Raw genomic sequence first — 18546 nt, 5'->3', positions numbered from 1 at the left:
TTATGCGTAGAACGGCAGTACAGGCGAACGCTGATTTGACGCCTCCCCTCATTTTTGTTTATATCAATACTAGTGTTCTACATCGGACCGGGTAGAGCTTGAGCTTGATTGGATCTTAGGTAATTTAAAATTAATTTACCCTCTTCAATGTATCAACAATTTAACAAATTTGATTCATACTGAGTGATGAATCGATAACAGTGCCGGCTACGTCCTTACGGTCAGTTAGGGGAATAAAGAAGCACGGCGGATTCACCGACTTCGGTACCACATCGATATGCAGCCGCTCCATCTCCTCAAACGATCGCTTCGAGTAGGCCGACGCCAAATCTGGCCAGAACACCGTGTCTTCGCCCTTATGGTATTTCTTGATGAACGACGCAAATTTTGGTAGGCACTTCGTATTATAAATTTCCCCGTTCACGTCCAGCCCGGAGCGAAAGAAGAGCGGCTTTGACAACCCCTTCTCGCTGGTTGTCAGCCACAGCAGCACCTTCTTGGGAAACTTGGTGTGTGGAATAAATTTCACCTCGGAGCTCACTTCCTTCATGGGAAAAGTGAAATACGAAGTACCCTACCAATCATTGCCATCCAGGGTGAGATAGGTGTCGTCGTCCATCACCACTTCCACGTCGTAATTCACCAGGAAAATCGACTTGACCATCTAATCCAACCGCTGTCGCTGCATCATTGCCTGCAGCTCCAAGACCAGTGGACGGGACTGCCGCTTCCTGACATGTATGCCCATGTTCTCCAGATACTTTTCACTGTTTTACCGCATGCACCAACCTTCCGGCCAAGTACACGCAGCGATTTAGCGACTTTTCCCTCGGTCTTCCTCTTCAGCATCCTTTGAAGCTTCTTGTCGCTCAGGGTCGTTGGCCGTCCGGAGCCGAACTTTCTTTTGATCGTTGTCCAATAGTGTCAAGATGTTTTAGATGCCGGAACGGGCATACCCGGCGTCCACAAAGTGCCGCACGATGTCCGTTTTTGACGCGGCGGGGTACCGTGCTTCGAACGCGCACATTTCTGAACGGAGTTGCTTCACTTTTTTCGCCATCACAGTTAGAGTTTGAATGATAGAGCTGTCACATTTTTTTGCTAACTCATGGGTTACTATGATTGATGATGCATGAGTAGTTACGTCAGTGCGATTAAAGGTAAACCCATGAATAATCGGCAATTTTTGTCCATTTTTTTAAGAAGCGTGTCATTTATATCTTTTCCGGCATGATACCTACCCAAGTAACACACAAAACATGTTAGAAAATAGTTCACAATGACAGTAGTCATATAAGAGTACTATAAGCGCATTCGAAAACTTGTGTTGTTATTTTCTTGCTCTGGTGATATTATTCTATATCATGAGTATATTTCATAGATTAATAAATATAAACTGCCTTTGCTTGTCTTTAAGTTGTGTTCATGATGTTATCAAAACAGTACAGAAAACAACTTCAAATAAAACATTTGCGAGAAGTTGTTCTTCATCAGTAATTCGACCACACTTCGAAAACAAGCTCGTTTTTCTGGTTTTGGAGATGTTTTTTTTTCAATAACATGATTTCAGTAAACAATAACTGACATAAATGCCACTTGTCTTCAAGATGTCTTCCAGATGTTTTCCCTATTATAACAACTGTGTAAAAATGTCCAGCCGAGGCAGCCGCGCCAGTTCAATAATACACGCCCAATAATAATTTATGTCGCTGTAAAGCGTTTTCGGTTGGTCTTAGTATTCAGCAGCCAATGACTTGATCATATTGTTATTAAAATTATTTAAACGATTTTATTCAAATTATTTGAGTTGGATCGAAATGCGCCATGAAAATGTAAACAAAACGCTTGCAGTGCAACCAATGTCACGCTAATTTTTGTTACTGTATATCGAACAACGTTTTCTAGTTTTGTTATATTTTATGTCTAGATAACGTTTAAACTATACGGAAACAATTTTAATACTCAAGTGACAGAAACAATTCATTTTGAAAAGTTGAACATTGTTTTTATCAGCAATTTATAATTAATTAAAAGTGCGACTGACGAGCACAATTTTCGATCTAGTTGCACTGCGCGTAACAATACATTTGCGCATGCGCTGGGTAAATGTTGTCATAGCAACACATTTGCGCAAGCGCGCTGGTGTGGCGAATTCTGACCCATGAATGCGCAAGTTTTTTTTATTCCACTAGGTCAGTGCAGATCAACCCAGGAAAAAAGAAACGACAAGTAAGAAAGAGATGCCAGATAGTTGTTTACGAACTAAGCTCATGCGGTGTTGGGCTAAATTGAGACTCTTCGCAATAAAAAGAATCTATTTTCCATTGATATACAAACAGAAAACCGTATCCAATGAATGGCGCATGATTTTTTCAGAAGTAAAATGCAATGTTTCACCATGAAATTTGACGCGCACGTAGAACTTTGTATTAAAAGCGTCAAATAGTTGGTCTAATATTATTGTTTATTTTTGGTGAATATTCGATACGCCATAATCACTATTTTTTTCCTTTGTAGTTCCTAATATAAAGCAGCGCAGTTCTACAATATTTATATTTTGAAGTTTTATGCTTGCGTCAACGATGTTTTGATTAGTTAGTAATTACAACTTGAAAATAACTTGTTTTCCATGTTTTTTTACCGCATTGGTACTCGAGATGTATTTTGCAGCTTCAGTTTAGCAAGTTGGCTTGCTTTCATGAAGTTTTATAATACTTCATATAGCACCACCAGTATATATATAGCACCAGTACTTGTTCTAGTAACCTTCGATTTTTGCGCTTTTCTGGTGATAGAGATGTCATGGAAAAGGTAATGTCAACTGAAATCTATAACCAAAGGTTGTGTTGGAGGAGCTATCTTAACTGTTCTATAACAACGTATGTTACTTGGGTATCAGCAACGTCGTTTAGGAGGTTGTAGAGAGCTTCGACCAACGTGACACAAGGGGAATACGTGGTACCAGAAGGTTATTCCCGATGACCAGATGGCAGCGGGAATGCTCCAATTCCGTGAAGGATAGATGGACATACCAAATTATTCCGAAGATATCCGGATGAGTTGGGAGGCGCCATGAAGAAATAAACTTCTACCTAACACAGGCTCTTTCAGGCCATGTTAGCTTCAGGCAGTATCTAAACAGGTTCGAGCACGCAGGGTCCCTCATGTGTCCCCAGTGCTTGTATGCGGAGGAGACCGCTGGCCATATCCTTGCTTGCGAGGAGCGACATGATGGTAGTAATCGGGTCAGATGCTGCTCCGGTATTCTGGACTGCGGTTTGTGCAGCTGCCTCACAGAGAGTCCTGTAGCTACTTATTATAAGTATAAAGAGGGTGCACGAAACACAAAAAAACCTTATTCCGACGTAATACACAACCGTTTTTCCGAAAAGATAAGTGCTATTAATGCAATGATTTTATTATCAACCAGCGGTAATCACGAGGCAGAGGCGAATGCCAAATTAGGCAAAGCCTCTTTAAAAACAAACTGATATTGGTAGAAATAAAATGATTCTGTTGAGTATATGAATAAATAATAATCCATCTGTTTGGCGCGCGTTTTACGCGTTGAGCGATGATTGAGTCGAAAATAATTCCACCCAACCTAATCGGATTCCATTATTCTACCGAATGAGAAAATTAACACCCCCGGGTATTTTTATTTTTTCTCTATTTCAAAGTTATGACACCGTAAGCTCGTATAATCATTCCGCTTAGGTTTTGCTTCAAGCCGGGGACACAATGAGAACAGGAAAAAAACAGATCCTTATCAACATTTTGCTTGTCTTCCCTGTCGCAACCCGCTACCATGGCAAGTGCATGCGACCAAGGCTTCATTCGCCGTGGTGTGACTAAAGTTATGTGAAAGCGATCGCGTGACACATCATTTTTTCTATTTTATGACACCATACGCTGGGATAGGAGTTGTTCACCAGTGCCAATAATGGCAGGGGGAAAGAGGTGGAATTTCCTTTGTTGGCTAGTCGCATCATGCACTTACGTGTACCCGAGAGCGGGAAAGACTGTACACGAGTAACATTATCAGTCTGATGGAAATCAAGGAAATAGCTTTCACAACAACTTCGGAGAACAACCACACCACCTCTAAATGGGCCCCTAATAAAATTAATTAAATTGACTATTGTTGCTTTTTTTCTTCGAATATTGGTATGCTTCCGTGACCGGGATTCAGGATTTGTGGGGATAAATATCAACAGAAAGGAAATTTCGTGCTGAAAGCTGTAGGCATGGGACAATAAATGACCGACAGTAGTTGGCATTGGTTCCACTGCTGCCTGGAGGCAGTGTGTGTGGCCATTAATCTGGTTTGTAATGTGTTTATTAGCTGGCAATAAAGGACGGTTATTACCGCTATTATGGAGCCGCCTTGTGATTCATGATTCGCCTCTGCGGTTTACGCCGTTCGTTCTTTTGTGGAGTAGGAACGAAAAACAAGATTTTTCATCTATTTTATTGATAAGTTGGTGTCATTGAGCACTATTTTAGAATCACGTCACGGTTCACCAGGCGCTCTAGATTCTAATCAAGTCACTCTATTGAATTCGTTATCTGCGAATAAACAAAGTCTTCCCCCAGAACGGGGGTGTTAAATGATAATTAAGGCTCACTTCCAAGACAAGAGTCAATATTTGCGAAAGGCTCTCAGTGCTGCATTGAAATGGAAATGTCCAGTTCTATTCAGCTCGACTGTAATGACCACACCGATACACACGTTCCGGTAATTTTAGCAACTCACGTCTGTGTCCAAATGTACTGTGACCGAACGGATGCAAATATAATCTCCAGCGCAAACATTTGGCGAATCCTGATGTTGTGTCTTCCCCATACCACCGGCCAGGGCAGTTGACAAACTTGCACAACCCAATTTCGAACGGATAACACACCGGAGAAGATTAGGCACATACGGTGCTAAGCAGATACGCAGGGAAAGGAAACCTGGATGCTGGAACGCTGGACGGTATTTACGCTCTTCTCATGTCTCGTTCTGAAGTGTTTGTATGTGCGATTGTGACTTGTGCGCTATTCATTAACGATTGGCCATCGTTGAAAGGAACCCGTTCTGCCGGACACCTTTTCCCTGTGGTAAAGGGTTCTCTCCTAATGACAGGGGACTGACGACGGCATCGACGACGTTCTCCCCGGGGACCCGTTCTGGCCGGTTGGCACTGTCCAAGCGATGGCTGGCTGATTATCGCCCAGAAAGGACCATTTATTTGGATTGAAGAATCCATTGGGAAAAAAAGAGAATGAAGTTCGAAAACGGTTTCTGTCTGCGTTTGTCAGAAAATTTATCCTCTCGAAAGAGTGCTTAATTAACCCGAGGTTGAACGTTTCGAAGTGGACAACTGATCTAATTGAGATTGTTCTAGTACGATTCCGGCTCCCAGCTCAGGGTTTTCCGTTGGATTTTCCAAAAGATGCATGTTTTTGTCAAGTTTTCGATAGAAAAAGCTACATAGGTATATGTTTAAGGTTTGATTTCGGTGAAATTTGAAGTCGTGCGCAAAATTTCAGCTTGGAAGTGGTTTTAGTTAGATGTTCAAACACAGAAATGAAAAAAAAACTGAAAAACTTTTTCAGACTAGAAAAAATATGGTTTTGAACTAAAAAAATGAACCATAGTTGAGTCTTTTAATGTGAAATGTTATATTTTTACATGTTTTTCATATAAGAACTCCGACAGCCTTAAAAGCTCGAAAAAACATATTAGTTACACCGGGTTATTCTGACTCTGATAGAAAGTACAAGCAGACTTCCCCCAACAACAAAGAAAACGTAACCTAATCTATCATTAGACTGTGAAACAGTCGTATGATTCCATCGATGCTCTTTAATATCACCATTATTATTAGAAGAGTGCATTGAAATGTCCTTTTCCTCATCGAAAATTAATATGAGAGCTCTGCGCTGTCAACCTTTTGATCAACCTGCCTTCTGCTGTTAAATAATGCACTAGCAATGGCGAATTGCACGAGATTGCACAGTATCGGAAGTGATAAACAGTAAAAATCTTTTTCAGTACGAACCTTACCATTCTGTAGTGCACTCTCTAAAGAAAACACTGCAAAAAACATGTTCAAAACCGTGATAAATCACTCCAAGAAAATTCTGCAATCTTTGGACGATGAATCGGACTACTTTCGTCCGCTACAGTATGCGCTGGTGTTTGGTGGTAAAATTTTGTGATTGGTGTTGCATTTTAACATTAACTTTTCAACTACTATTAATTCCGATAGGGATCCACTTCTCAAGTGACAACATTCACTATCGTTTGTTCATACTTTACCGAATCGTGATCACTCTTATGATTGTAATTGTTTTCGATCGCATCTACGTCGCCCTTTTCGAGTGGGACTCCATGGTGGACACGCTAGGAGCAGTGGCTTTTTTCACAGAAACGGTTCTGATTATATTCCGTGCGGCTGCCGCACGTTACTATCAACAGGATTTGCAACAAGTCCGAAGTTACCTGGCACGTGGATTGAACAATCAATCGAATCGAACTCACGAACGTAATCGTTCGTACAGAATAATGCGAGGAATTACACTTTGGTCTCTAGCCTGCTTGGGAGTAGATCAGATTCTACTCCAAATGTTCAAATTATCCAACACTCGACTGCACGGAACACCGGATAATTTAACCCGCATTGGACCACAGTGGAAAAGGATTTTCAACTACTTGAACACTTGCACGTATCTGATATTTTCCGTTCTGTATGTGGCCAATCTAACGGTGCACAGCTCGTACCTGATAGGAATTTACAATTCCTGGCAAGATTTGAATGCTGAGTATGCGGCTTTATTTTCACGTGTGGATAGAAAAATTGAACTTCTCGATGAAGAAAGATCAGCGAAACTGAGCGATTCGGAAAAAGTTAAACAATTTTGGAACATTTTGAAGCACGAATTGAATGCCACCGTTGTACATCACAGCGAGTTGTTGGAACAGTTGGACATTTTGAAGCGGTTCCTCAATTTAACATTTCTGTTCATGTTTTACATACATTTCCAGTCACTTGCTTGTGGTTTACTCTATTGTGTTTTCCAAGGTTTCTCAATCGATTCGGCTCTTGTGGGAAGTTACATACTGGTGAATTTGGTTGAAATGTTTTGGATTTTCAAGCTGGTTGATGATTTGAACGCAGCGGTATAAAGTTCTACTTTTGTTTTTTTTTTTTTTTATTACTAATGAGTTCTTGCATCATTACAGAACGAAAACATTTCCTTCAGTTTGTACAATCTGGACTGGCACCAAAGGTTGAGGTATGTATCAGCGCTGAATTCAGACTACCGACAAGTGCGTGTAACGCTACTGATGATTATGGTGAAAACCCAAACGAAACTCGGAATCAGCTGCGCAGGAATGTTTGAAATATCGATTGAAGCTTTTGGAGAGTTGGTCACAAAAATGTATAATGTACTTGCTTTTTTGCTTAACATTATCAATTAACCTGCAATAAGAAATTAATATTTGTGTTGTTTTATTACGGTTCTTACTGAGTAGTATTGAGTAGTCAACAGTCAATTTGGAAAGTAATATTTATTCCACCAACATTGCAAGACGAACCTTAAGCATACTACAGCATTACTCGTTTTTCGCAACATAAATTCTAAATAGCTTGCGCTCACATAGGATAAAGTTGATTTTTCACGCAACGGATTTTAGATGTAGATTTTAGAATTAGATTGTGTTGAGATGTCTAATGCATATTTGTTCCACAATAAAATATTCGATAAAATAGTGTATCTTGTTGCATCCAATAAAAATAGAAGATGTTTATGTTATTTTAAATGGTTAATCTTTATTAATACAAGCATGGACTATTCTAGATAATCAGTTTTACTGGCGAGTTATCCGCAATTTTTCATTTAGCTTATCTAAACCGTACACTGCTTCAAAGCCTTTGTACGAAACCGTCAGGCAGGGAATTAAACTACCGGAGTTGTCCTGCCTACAAAGGTTTCTCATGAACGCATCCGTATGCAGGGTTCAAATTTGAGAGTGAGATTTTTCGATTTCAGCTTTCAGACGCTCTCTAACCACTTTGCGTATTATAAACCGTACCCTAATAAAAATAATGGTTTTATCAAAGCTTTATTGTGCTTTATACGAACTTCACTTTTCACATTTTTGCATACAAAAATTCATCGTGTTCGACAAAGTTGTAGCTCATTTAATAAGAAACAACTTTGTCAAAGATACCATACTTCTATCTGTCTATTTTCATGGAATTATGTGAAGTTTTCTACAGATTGCCACTTAAAATCAATTCTTTCAATATAATTTTTAGCAGTGATTTTCTACAACTTTTCAATTTACTATAATATTGTTTCCTATAACAAAACAAACAATTTCTTCCAAAAAAGTTTATTTTTATTTCTCATATTATTTTTAGTTATTGACGATTTCTACTTAAATAAAGCACTAATTCACACTAATTACTTTTCACTCAAAAACTGGTTTTGGAGCCATATCCACTTTGATGAGTAAAGTTTTAGCATATTTTATGAGAAACAACTTTGTCGAAGACACCATATTTCTATCTGCCAATTTAAACGAACTTTTGAGAAGTTACCTCTAGAATATCCCTAAAAATCATTTTTTAAATAACTTCTTATAGTGATTTTCTAAAAAATTTTAATGTTCTACAATGTTTTCCAGTACAATAATACACACGAGTTCACCGAAGGAAGCTTATTTTTATCTTTTATAATTATTTAGTTATTGAAGATTTCTATTAAAATAGTGCGCCAATTTACTTACACTCCCAATTTACTTACACGCCAATTTACACAGGAAACAGCGGGAGACAAATGCCTATGTATCTGGATTGAATGATGTTTTAGCTATACTTTAATATAGAAATGGTTTAGTCTGCAGATATTTTCAGATTTTGAAGATATCTGTTAGTAAGTTAATGCATTATTTCAATAAAAATCGTCAATAACTAAAGAAATATGTGAGATAAAAATAAACTTTCTACACAGACATTATTTATTTTTCTATAGCAAACAACATTGTAGAACATTGAAAAACTGTAGAAAATCACTACTAAAAGTTATGTTGAAAAACTGATTTTAAGTGGCAATTTGTAGAAAACTCCACATAAGTCCATTGAAATAGACAAATAGAGGTATGGTGTTTTTGACAAAGTTATTTCCTATAAAATGTGCTACAACTTTGCCGAGCACGATGAATTTTTATATGCAAGAATGAAAAAAGTGAAATTCGCTTTTCACTGTTAAGTGGATTAATCACAAATCTGTAACTTCTATAATATGAAGAATTATTAATGGAATAACTTTACTGAAGACACTGTCTCTCCAAAATCAAGTTTTTCAGGTCAAAATAATTTCGACCACGTTTTTGCAGCTTTGGAAACAGTGTGCGCTGGTGACCTAAAGTAGAACCTCCTCTTGCATCGGAATACCACCGATGAAGCCAGAAAGGAGCACTCGAGCTACGAGTGAGGGCAGCCGAGATAGCGGCCAGAAGCAGGAAGGCGACTGCATCTAAAAGAGTGCAGGCAGACGCCCCCTCGTTCGCGGCAGTTTGCTCTAAGGGGCAGGTCGCTAAGCGAACGAGGCAGTCCCCGGGGAAAGCGGCCCCCGGCAGCACCAATAAACGGTTGGTTGTGCTACTCCCGCGAGATAGCACACCAACCGGTTCAAGATCCGCCGGGAAACCGGCCCAGGAGGAGGCTACGAGTAACACTTGGATTACCGTGGAGGGTAGGAAGCGTTAGAAAGATGCGACGTACCAAGATGGCTGAGCGGCCAGAGGACCAAAAAAGGTCAAGAAGGCGTGGAGTACAGGAGACGCCCTCATAGTCAAGGCGTATGGGTCTGAGTACTCAGAAGTCTTGAGGAAGATGAGGGGCGAAACCCAACTCAAAGATCTGGGGGCGAACGTGCACAATATCCGCCGATCTCGCACTGGCGAGATGATACTTGAGCTCCGGGAGGACGCCAAGAACAAGGGAGCTACCTACAAAACGATAGCTGAGAAGGTCCTAGAGAAGGATGTGCAAGTGCGGGCAGTTACCTCAGATGTTACTTTCCAGCTTCAAAACCTGGACAAAATCACCAAGAGGTGCGACATTGCACAAGCCCTCAAAGTGAAGTGCGGGGTGGCTAACCCAGCGGGGATCGAGGTAGCTACCTTCCGACTAGCGTCGGCGTATGCTTACCTGGCCTTTAAGAAAAGTAAAATGAAGGTCGGCTGGTATGTATGCATAGGGGAATTCACTATTGCGCAATCGTCACGCTCGACGTGAAGAATGCGTTCAATAGCGCCAGTTGCGACTCCTTAGCGCTCGCGTTCAGGAGCATCCATGTACCGGTGTCGCTGTACAAGATTCTGGAAGATTACTAACAGAATTGATTAATTGTTTACAGCACGGAGGAGGGTCAGAAGTGCGACCCAACCACCGCAGGAGTTCCGCAAGGTTCGATCCTGAGTCCGGTGTTGTGGAATGTCATGTATGACGGGGTGTTGTAACCCAAGTTCCCTGTAGGAGTTGTGATCGTCGACTTTGCAGACGACATAACGCTGGAAGTTTACGGCGAGTCGATCGAGGAGGTCGAGATGATGGCTGCGCACTGTATACGCAAGATTGAGGACTAGATGCGCTCCAGGAAACTGAAGCTAGCGCATCATAAGATGGAGGTCACGGTTGTGAACCACCTTAAATCGGAGCAACAGGCGGTGGCCAGATCCGATTCTGGACTGCACCAACACCACAAAGCGATCTCAGAAGCTCTTGAGGTTCATTGTAGGCGATAAGCTCACGTTCGGGAGTCACGTCGACTATGCCTGTAAGCACCATCTCGTATGTATCCAATAACTCAGTGGTTTAAAGCAGCATGCGAAGTCTTCTTGCCAGCGTGTATTCGTCCATACTTAGGTATGGTGGGCCAGTGTGGTCCCAAAGCGCTAGGTACTAACAGCTACAACATCACACTGGATAGTACCAACAGGCTCATGTGCCTGAGAGTTGCGAGTGCGTGTCGTACGGTGTCATACGATGCGATCTGTGTCTTGTGAGTGATTGAAGACCCCTCGTTAATGAGCGCGAAGACGACTTTAGACGAGTTTTCCGCATTTTCAACAAAGACTATTGAAGTATCCAATATAACCAAGATCAGTGACAACGGCGCAGTGCGTCAGGTGTCTTCCAGAAATGTGGTAATCATAAACCAGACAATGCTTTTTCTGGATAAAGCTGATAACGGAGTGTGGTGACCGGTGGCGGACTCAGAAGTAGTGTCATCCGACACCCCTCCGCCATCGTCCATCACCGTCCGAGCGTGGCAGCTGTAGAACGCCGGCCGCGTTATATTCGGTTTTCTCACTGCAGCCACAACCTCCACCAGCAGTCGGCTTGAAGTCCGGAATGGCAAGCCGTCCAGACCTAAAAGCTGCCTCCTTCTGATGATCCTCCAAAGCCGGCCGACTCGCCTATTGCAGTCTTCCTGTTGCCTTCCTGGTAGTCCGCTCCGTGTTGGTAGTCCGCTCCAAGTAGTTGTCGTCTCCAACATATCCGAAAGATTGAGCCCTCTGTACCATGCGCACCTTTATTGCACCTTTATTTATATGCATTCGCATACAGTATAGGCTGGGGAAATTTCACTTCCTCTACCGCGATGTTAAGGCGGCTGAGGAAAGGGCTCTCTCTCACTACACGGAGCACTTAGGGATACTAATAGACATATGATTAAGGCAGCACCAATCGGCGGAAAGGTCATTCAGCTCTTAGAGTTTGATGCAGTCGTCATGAGTTTAAATGAGCTTGCAGATTCTAGTATCGTCTTCGTACAATAGTCTCATTCCAGGAAGCAGACTGGTAATATCGTTAATGAATATAGAAAATAGTAGAGGCCCAAAATATTGCCTTGAGGGACTCCAAAATTGCTACGGAACGGGTTAGATTGCGACGTACCCAAATTGATGGCAATTTTGCGATCTTCGTGATATGAATCAATCCATGCTAACATCTCTGTTGATGCACCTAGTTCATAAATAAATGATAAAATCATCAATTGATATTCATGACATTTTTTGGTGGCTGAAAAATTAACTGTTTTATCTTGAAAATACATTATGCTTTGGGTGAATTGACATTATATTCTATATCCTATTGGTTACAAAAGACTAGATGTTAAATACTAAAAGGGCTCAAAAATATACAAAATTCGAGATGTAGTTCCTTATGTGTTTAGTTATTACTGCGAATGAAATCATCAATAAAAAATACGTTATTAATAATAAAGTAAAAAAAATACGTTGTTTACGTTAATTTTTGACAGAAAAGTTTTATGCGCGCACATATCAAGTGAAGGTTAAGATTATAAAACAGCCACTAATGCATTTCAGTGAAGATCTTTCCCTCTATAAACACGTGCATTGTTTTCTTACGTGACCGTGTTCAGGTTGATACAAGCCTATTTGACCCATCGATTTTCCAACAAGCAATTCAAAAGCATTGAGAAATGTGCTCAACCTAAACTAGAGGTATTATCCGACGCTATGCAAATCGTGCGAGCCAATATAACGGAACTGAGTTCGGCGAACGAAATACTCACAGCAAAAGTTGAAAATAACTTGCTACCGCCTCGTCCTCCTACCCTCACTAACAGTTTTTGACCGAAGCGCAGAAACATTGATAACGACAAACCTGCTACTATTTCGAATATTCGTGGAACAAAAGCAGTTAGTGGCTCAATTAAAACAGTTTCATTAAGAGATGTTTTCTTCTGGATCTACCTATCTGCTTTTCACCCGGGCACTACGGAAGATGACATCAAAGCCTTAGTTATCGAATGTCTGAGACTTAACAATGATGCCAAACCGAAAGTCATAAAGCTTGTTTCAATAAATGGGCTCCCGCTACTCTGAGATTTGTTTCGTTCAAGATCGGAGTCGAAATGGAAGACAAAACCGCCGCTCTTTCATGTGACTCATGACCCGAGAACGTATACTTTCGGGAGTTCGAAAACTACCAGGCAAAAAACGTCATGAGGATCATCGGGTTGAATCCAACTTCGAGCGTCGCAGTTTCAATAGCATCGGATCAGGTGTACCTTTCCATCAAGCTTTGACATGCCGAATAACTACGCAAAGTCTTCCGGAAACGTTCCACTGGAATGCTACACCAAAACAAACATGAGTTTCGCAGTTTATCGACGTCCTGCAAAGTCATCCCAGTCCTGCGACTGCGGTTGGAGAGAAGGTCTCCCACACTGCCATCTCAGGCAAGTATTCACGTTTTGAAAACATTCATCTGCCTGATAAACTGTCGTCCCTTAGGCAAACACGCTCTTCAAATATCATCTGTCCGACAAGACCCAGTTCCTATTATATATCGTCACCACCATAACCGACGCTAGCCATGCTGCAGTTTCGAGCGACGTCATAACACCATACCGGACTCCAGCTTGCTCTTTATTTTGTAGTCGCAGTGGGGGAAAAAGGAACTCTCCCGACTCAGTCGCGCAGTCTTCAACATCTGCATCTTCTTCGACTAAATGTTCCAGCCGTCCAAGTCGTCTTGGCCCTGAGGTCGTGGTAGAGGCGGAGGGCTTCCAAAATCACTTTGCAGGCGAGTTTAATAGTAACGAAACAGATACACTAGCTGATCATTTTTGCGGTTCCAGCTCTGCCAATGAAGTTGCTTACACTTCTGACACGCCAGCAGCCACATATCTAGATGCAACCGAAAACAAAAATCTTCTAACTGTGTATCGCCAGAATGTGCGCGGTCTACGTACTAAAACAAGCGAATTGAGACTACTGCTCTCCAGTTGCGACTACGACATTTTGGTGTTCACGGGAACCTGGCTTCGGCCGGACATATGCAACTCGGAACTTTCGCTAGACTACCACATATTTCGATGTGATCGCAGTGAACTCTCGCGAGAAAGAGGTAGGCTAGTTGCAGTTGAAACCAACCTTCAATGGAACTCGATATCGTCACCAGACTGCAACCACCTCGAGCAAGTTACTGTACGCGTCAAACTGCATACTCGTTCAGTATATTTATGCTACATCTACCTACGACCAAACTCTATTGCCAATTTGTACTTGGCCCACGCCGCAGCAATCCGTACCATCTGTGATAAGCTAGACAGCTCTGACATTATTATGGCGCTAGGAGACTACAACCTTCCACACCTTAGATGGCAGTACGACGGCGACCTAAACGGATACCCACCCATTAACGGATCGTCTGAACAGGAACTGGCTCTCACTGAATCATTGTTGTCTAATCAGTTGCTACAGATAAATTTAGTTGAATAGTTGAACCCCCTAATCCATTGTTGCCTGCTGATCTGCATCATCAACCGTTCGTCTTGCTGCTCGATGCTTTCAGTGTAGTGTCAGATGAGTTAGAACAACATACTCCGATGCTGAACTTTAAACGCTGCGATTTCGATGCTCTAGACTGGCGGCAGTGCTTGGTTGGTAATTCTGTTGATTTGAGTGTGGAAACTTTTTATGAAAAGCTGCTCGAAATAGTTGATGTACACGTTCCTCGTACACGCTCCATGCCCGATTTGTCAACGCGAAATCCATGGTGGACCACTGAGCTTCGCTGTTCGAAGAATTTTCACCCGAAAATGAGGAAACTTCAAGAAGAAATCCACGGTCCACTTGCTCCGAAGCATGGAGACTGCGTACAAACACCTTCTTGCTGAAACCTATTGGTCGTACACACAAAACGTTCAAGCGCAAACGTTAAAACAAAATCCGGCCGCTTTTTTGGAAATACGTCAAGTCATTGAAGGCGAGTGCAAAGATACCCTATAATATGGAATTTAATGGAAAATGTTCAAGTTCAACCACCGAAGCGGACAATCTATTTGCCGAGTTTTTTCAGACCGTTTACACCACAAGGACGCCCTTGTTTTATCCGGGCTGTTTCCACCGCGTATCAACGTACGAAATGAATCTTCCTCAAATCATGTTCTCAAACACCGAAGTCCAAGAAAAGCTCGAAGATGTTTCCCTTGCCGAAGGGGCTGGCGTCGACGACCTACCACCATTGTTCCTGAGACATTCTGCTTCTTCACTGGCCTTTCCTGTTGCGCGTCTCTTAAACCAATTGCTCTCAGCAAGGACTTTCCCATCGATTTGGAAATCTGCCTGAATCATACCGATACATAAATCGGGTAGTACCCACCGTGTTGGAAATTACCATGGAATATCGATTTTGTGTTCGCTTGGAAAGGTTTTCGAATCAATGGTCCTAGCAATACTTAACAGAGCTGCACGTTCATTGATATCGGAGTACCAACATGGTTTTGTGCAACGTAGCTCAACGACGACAAACCTAATGTGTTACACGAACCTCCTGTTCAAAGAAATTGAGAATAAACACCAGGTTGACCTACATCGACTTCTCCAAAGCATTAATGTTGTGCCGCACATTTACGCCATTGAAAATTTGAAGTATATGGGATTTCCAGAACACATTACCGACTGGCTATTTGTCATCACATCTGGTGTACCACAGGGAAGTGTACTAGGCCCGCTCATTTTCATTCTGTTTGTGAATGACGTGTGCTCCCGACTGTAATCCACCAAACAAATGTTTGCCGATGACCTCAAATTGTACAGAATTGTTCCTTCCCTCGTGGACTGTCCCGCGCTCCAAGACGAGGTAAACGAAATTTTATCGTGGTGCAATGAGAATGGCATGCAATCAATGCCACAAAATGCAGAGTGATTTCATTCACCCGTCGGCAGAACGCAATACATCACCCGTATTGTATCGGTGACAACACGCTCGAACGTGTCGATACAATTCGAGATTTGAGAGTAACTATCGACTCTAAACTGCGCTTCAACGAGCATATTTCAATCACAGTAGCCAAGGCTTATGCGGTGCTTGGCTTTATTCGAAGATTAACACCTCATTCTACGGACGTGTACACACTGAAAACGCTATTCTGCTCCTTAGTCCGTAGCATCCTTGATTAGATTTTTCAAAAATTTTTTGGATACGCTGTTCCCATCTGAGCACCTTACCAGCCAGTGCATAGTTTAAAACTAGAGCGGGCACAGAAGCTATTTATTCGGTATGCCCTACGACAACTACCATGAAATGATCCCGTCAACCTGCCTGACTTCGCTTCGCGTTGCATGATCATTAGCATGGAAGCATTAACATCTCGTCGTCTCAAACTGCAACGAATGTTCGTGACATCATAGAAGGAAATATCGACTGTCCTGAACTATTACAACAAATTAACTTCAACGTGCCCCAGCGTGCTCTTCGTAGTTTTCCTGTCATTAATGTACCGTTTTACAGAACAAATTACGAACGTAATAGCCCTTACGATTCCTGTCTTAGGGCATTCAATGACGTTAGTAGTGTCCATGAGTTTGGAATGACCAAAACTACTTTTAACACTAGAATGAGAGATAACTTAAGATCATAGTATGTACGATTTTGTATCGAAGACCATAAGACAAATAGGGTAATCGCTCCATTATTCATCTCAACAGCTTGGTGCACCTATATCAATCTTATTTCTCTCATTTGTCCAATATACCGTCAAATTTCTACAAATTTTTAAAGTAAATCTACTTGCTTCTCGATTTTCTCAAGTGGCTGAAAGTTTCACGTTGAAAATATGGTAAAATTTGACGATAAATTGATCAAAAAGGCGCGATGAGATGAATATAGGTACTGAGATGAATATAGAAACGGTTACCCTAAATAAAAAAATTATAATATGAAAAAATAATGAATGAATACTAGATTCAACAGTTGGCTTTTCTATTGTTATGCTAAATTATACTTAAACCTATGTGCATTTGTATTTTCTTAATTTTTTTAGACCAGGGGCACCAAAATTCAAAGGAATGGTTAGGAGACTGTATTTCCTTTGGGGCCACATTTAAAGTTTGGGGCCACATTTTTTTGCTTTTCTCGACCAGCGTAATCTATAATTTTCTGTACCACACAAAGCAACTCGTTTAATTTCGTACACTTTTTTATTTATCTATCAATGAATGAATGAACAGTTGAACTTGATTTCGCGAAACGCTTGAAAGCTGTGTTAAAATAGTCTTACTGGGCACAATCATAACAGCACGCATTTCTGATGAATTTTCCTCCTTAGGATCGCGTTGGAACTAATCGGTTGATATTATGAATAAATAAGAACACCTAGCAAATCAAAGATTAGGCACTAACATTCCGCAGTCTGGAATTGGCTTCTCGATTTATTTTACACAGACTTTCAGCCGACTATTTGTATAAAGGACATTTGCGGGTCTAGCGCTACAATCCTCCGAGCCAGCATTCGAACAAACGACGACTGGCTCGCTAGGCCAGCATCATACCTTTAGACTAGCTTAGACGTAAAAAGAAACTAAGTAAAAATATAAAAGCTGAAAAAGTTATATGCATCCAAAGCCTAAAAATCGAAATACGTCATATATGAAAAAAAGTTGGAATATTAAAAAAGATCTAGAATACACTTGATATTATTATCTTGGTAATAAATATTTGTGGCACAATATTGAAAAAGCTGATAGATTGCATTGTACACAGGTATTTCCTTTCGTCCAATCCAATTCACTTTGAAGTTCAGCCTTTCATCCAATTAGAGACCGTGCCGCTCGAAGCTGCAGTGCAAATAAATGGACTTTCGGGTTGTTAGTTTTACCCCTCCTGCCGGCGAAAGCGCCGCATAAAGTACACTCAATTACAAGAGAAACCAATGTGAGTGATCAAAAGGATAAAACAAACTCCAAGTCGCCGCCACTGTTTGCGCCACAGATGACGATGATGATGAGGAAGACTATCTGAAATTTACATCGCTTACATCTTCTTCTATTATATAAAAATGGAATTCCGTAACGCTTGATCTTATTGATATTATTCCCTCAGTCTCTGTGGTGTACAGTAATCATCATCATTTTGAATCGTTCTAAATCAAAAACAATAAGCGGTGACATGTAGGTTTTTTAACATGAAAATGTTCGCTGATGTTCAGGAAAGACATTAGTTATAAAAAAATAGTTATCTAATTACTAAAACTTGAGATATTATTCACAAAACTACGTAAAACATGCAAAATTATGACTTTCTGTGCTAAATTTGCCTCTAAATCAAAATTCAAAGCGATGACATATGATTCTTTTTTCACTAAAATGTTTGTTAATGTTCAGGGAAGACATTCGAGGAGAAATAATTAGTATCTGATTACTAAAACTTGAGATATTATTCACAAAACTACGTAAAACATGCAAAATTATGACTTTTTATACTGAATTCGTCTCCAATTCAAAATTCAAAGCGATGACATGTGATTCTTTTTTCATTAAAATGTTAGTTGATGTTTAAGAAAGATATTTGAGAAAAAATAATAGGTATCTAATTACTAAAACTTGAGATATTATTCACGAAACTACGTAAAACACGCAAAATTATGACTTTCTGTGCTAAATTTGCCTCTAAATCAAAATTCAAAGCGTTGACATATGATTTTTCACACTAAAATGTTTGTTAA

The 18546-nt window shown here is 40.8% G+C and overlaps 1 protein-coding gene across 1 annotated transcript; it reads left to right on the top strand.

Moving 5' to 3' along the window:
* Positions 1 to 6059: 6059 nt before the first annotated feature.
* On the top strand, positions 6060 to 7699 carry LOC129717875 (uncharacterized). Its single transcript, XM_055668119.1, has 3 exons — positions 6060 to 6193; positions 6258 to 7168; positions 7232 to 7699. Exons 1-3 carry the CDS (start codon positions 6094 to 6096, stop codon positions 7469 to 7471), a joined length of 1251 nt encoding a protein of 416 aa, XP_055524094.1. The 5' UTR covers positions 6060 to 6093; the 3' UTR covers positions 7472 to 7699.
* The last annotated feature ends 10847 nt before the right edge of the window (positions 7700 to 18546 follow it).

This window comes from Wyeomyia smithii, chromosome 1 (genome assembly GCF_029784165.1).
Source record: "Wyeomyia smithii strain HCP4-BCI-WySm-NY-G18 chromosome 1, ASM2978416v1, whole genome shotgun sequence".
Lineage (NCBI taxonomy): Eukaryota > Metazoa > Arthropoda > Insecta > Diptera > Culicidae > Wyeomyia > Wyeomyia smithii.
This window is presented reverse-complemented; position numbering and strand designations above follow the sequence as displayed.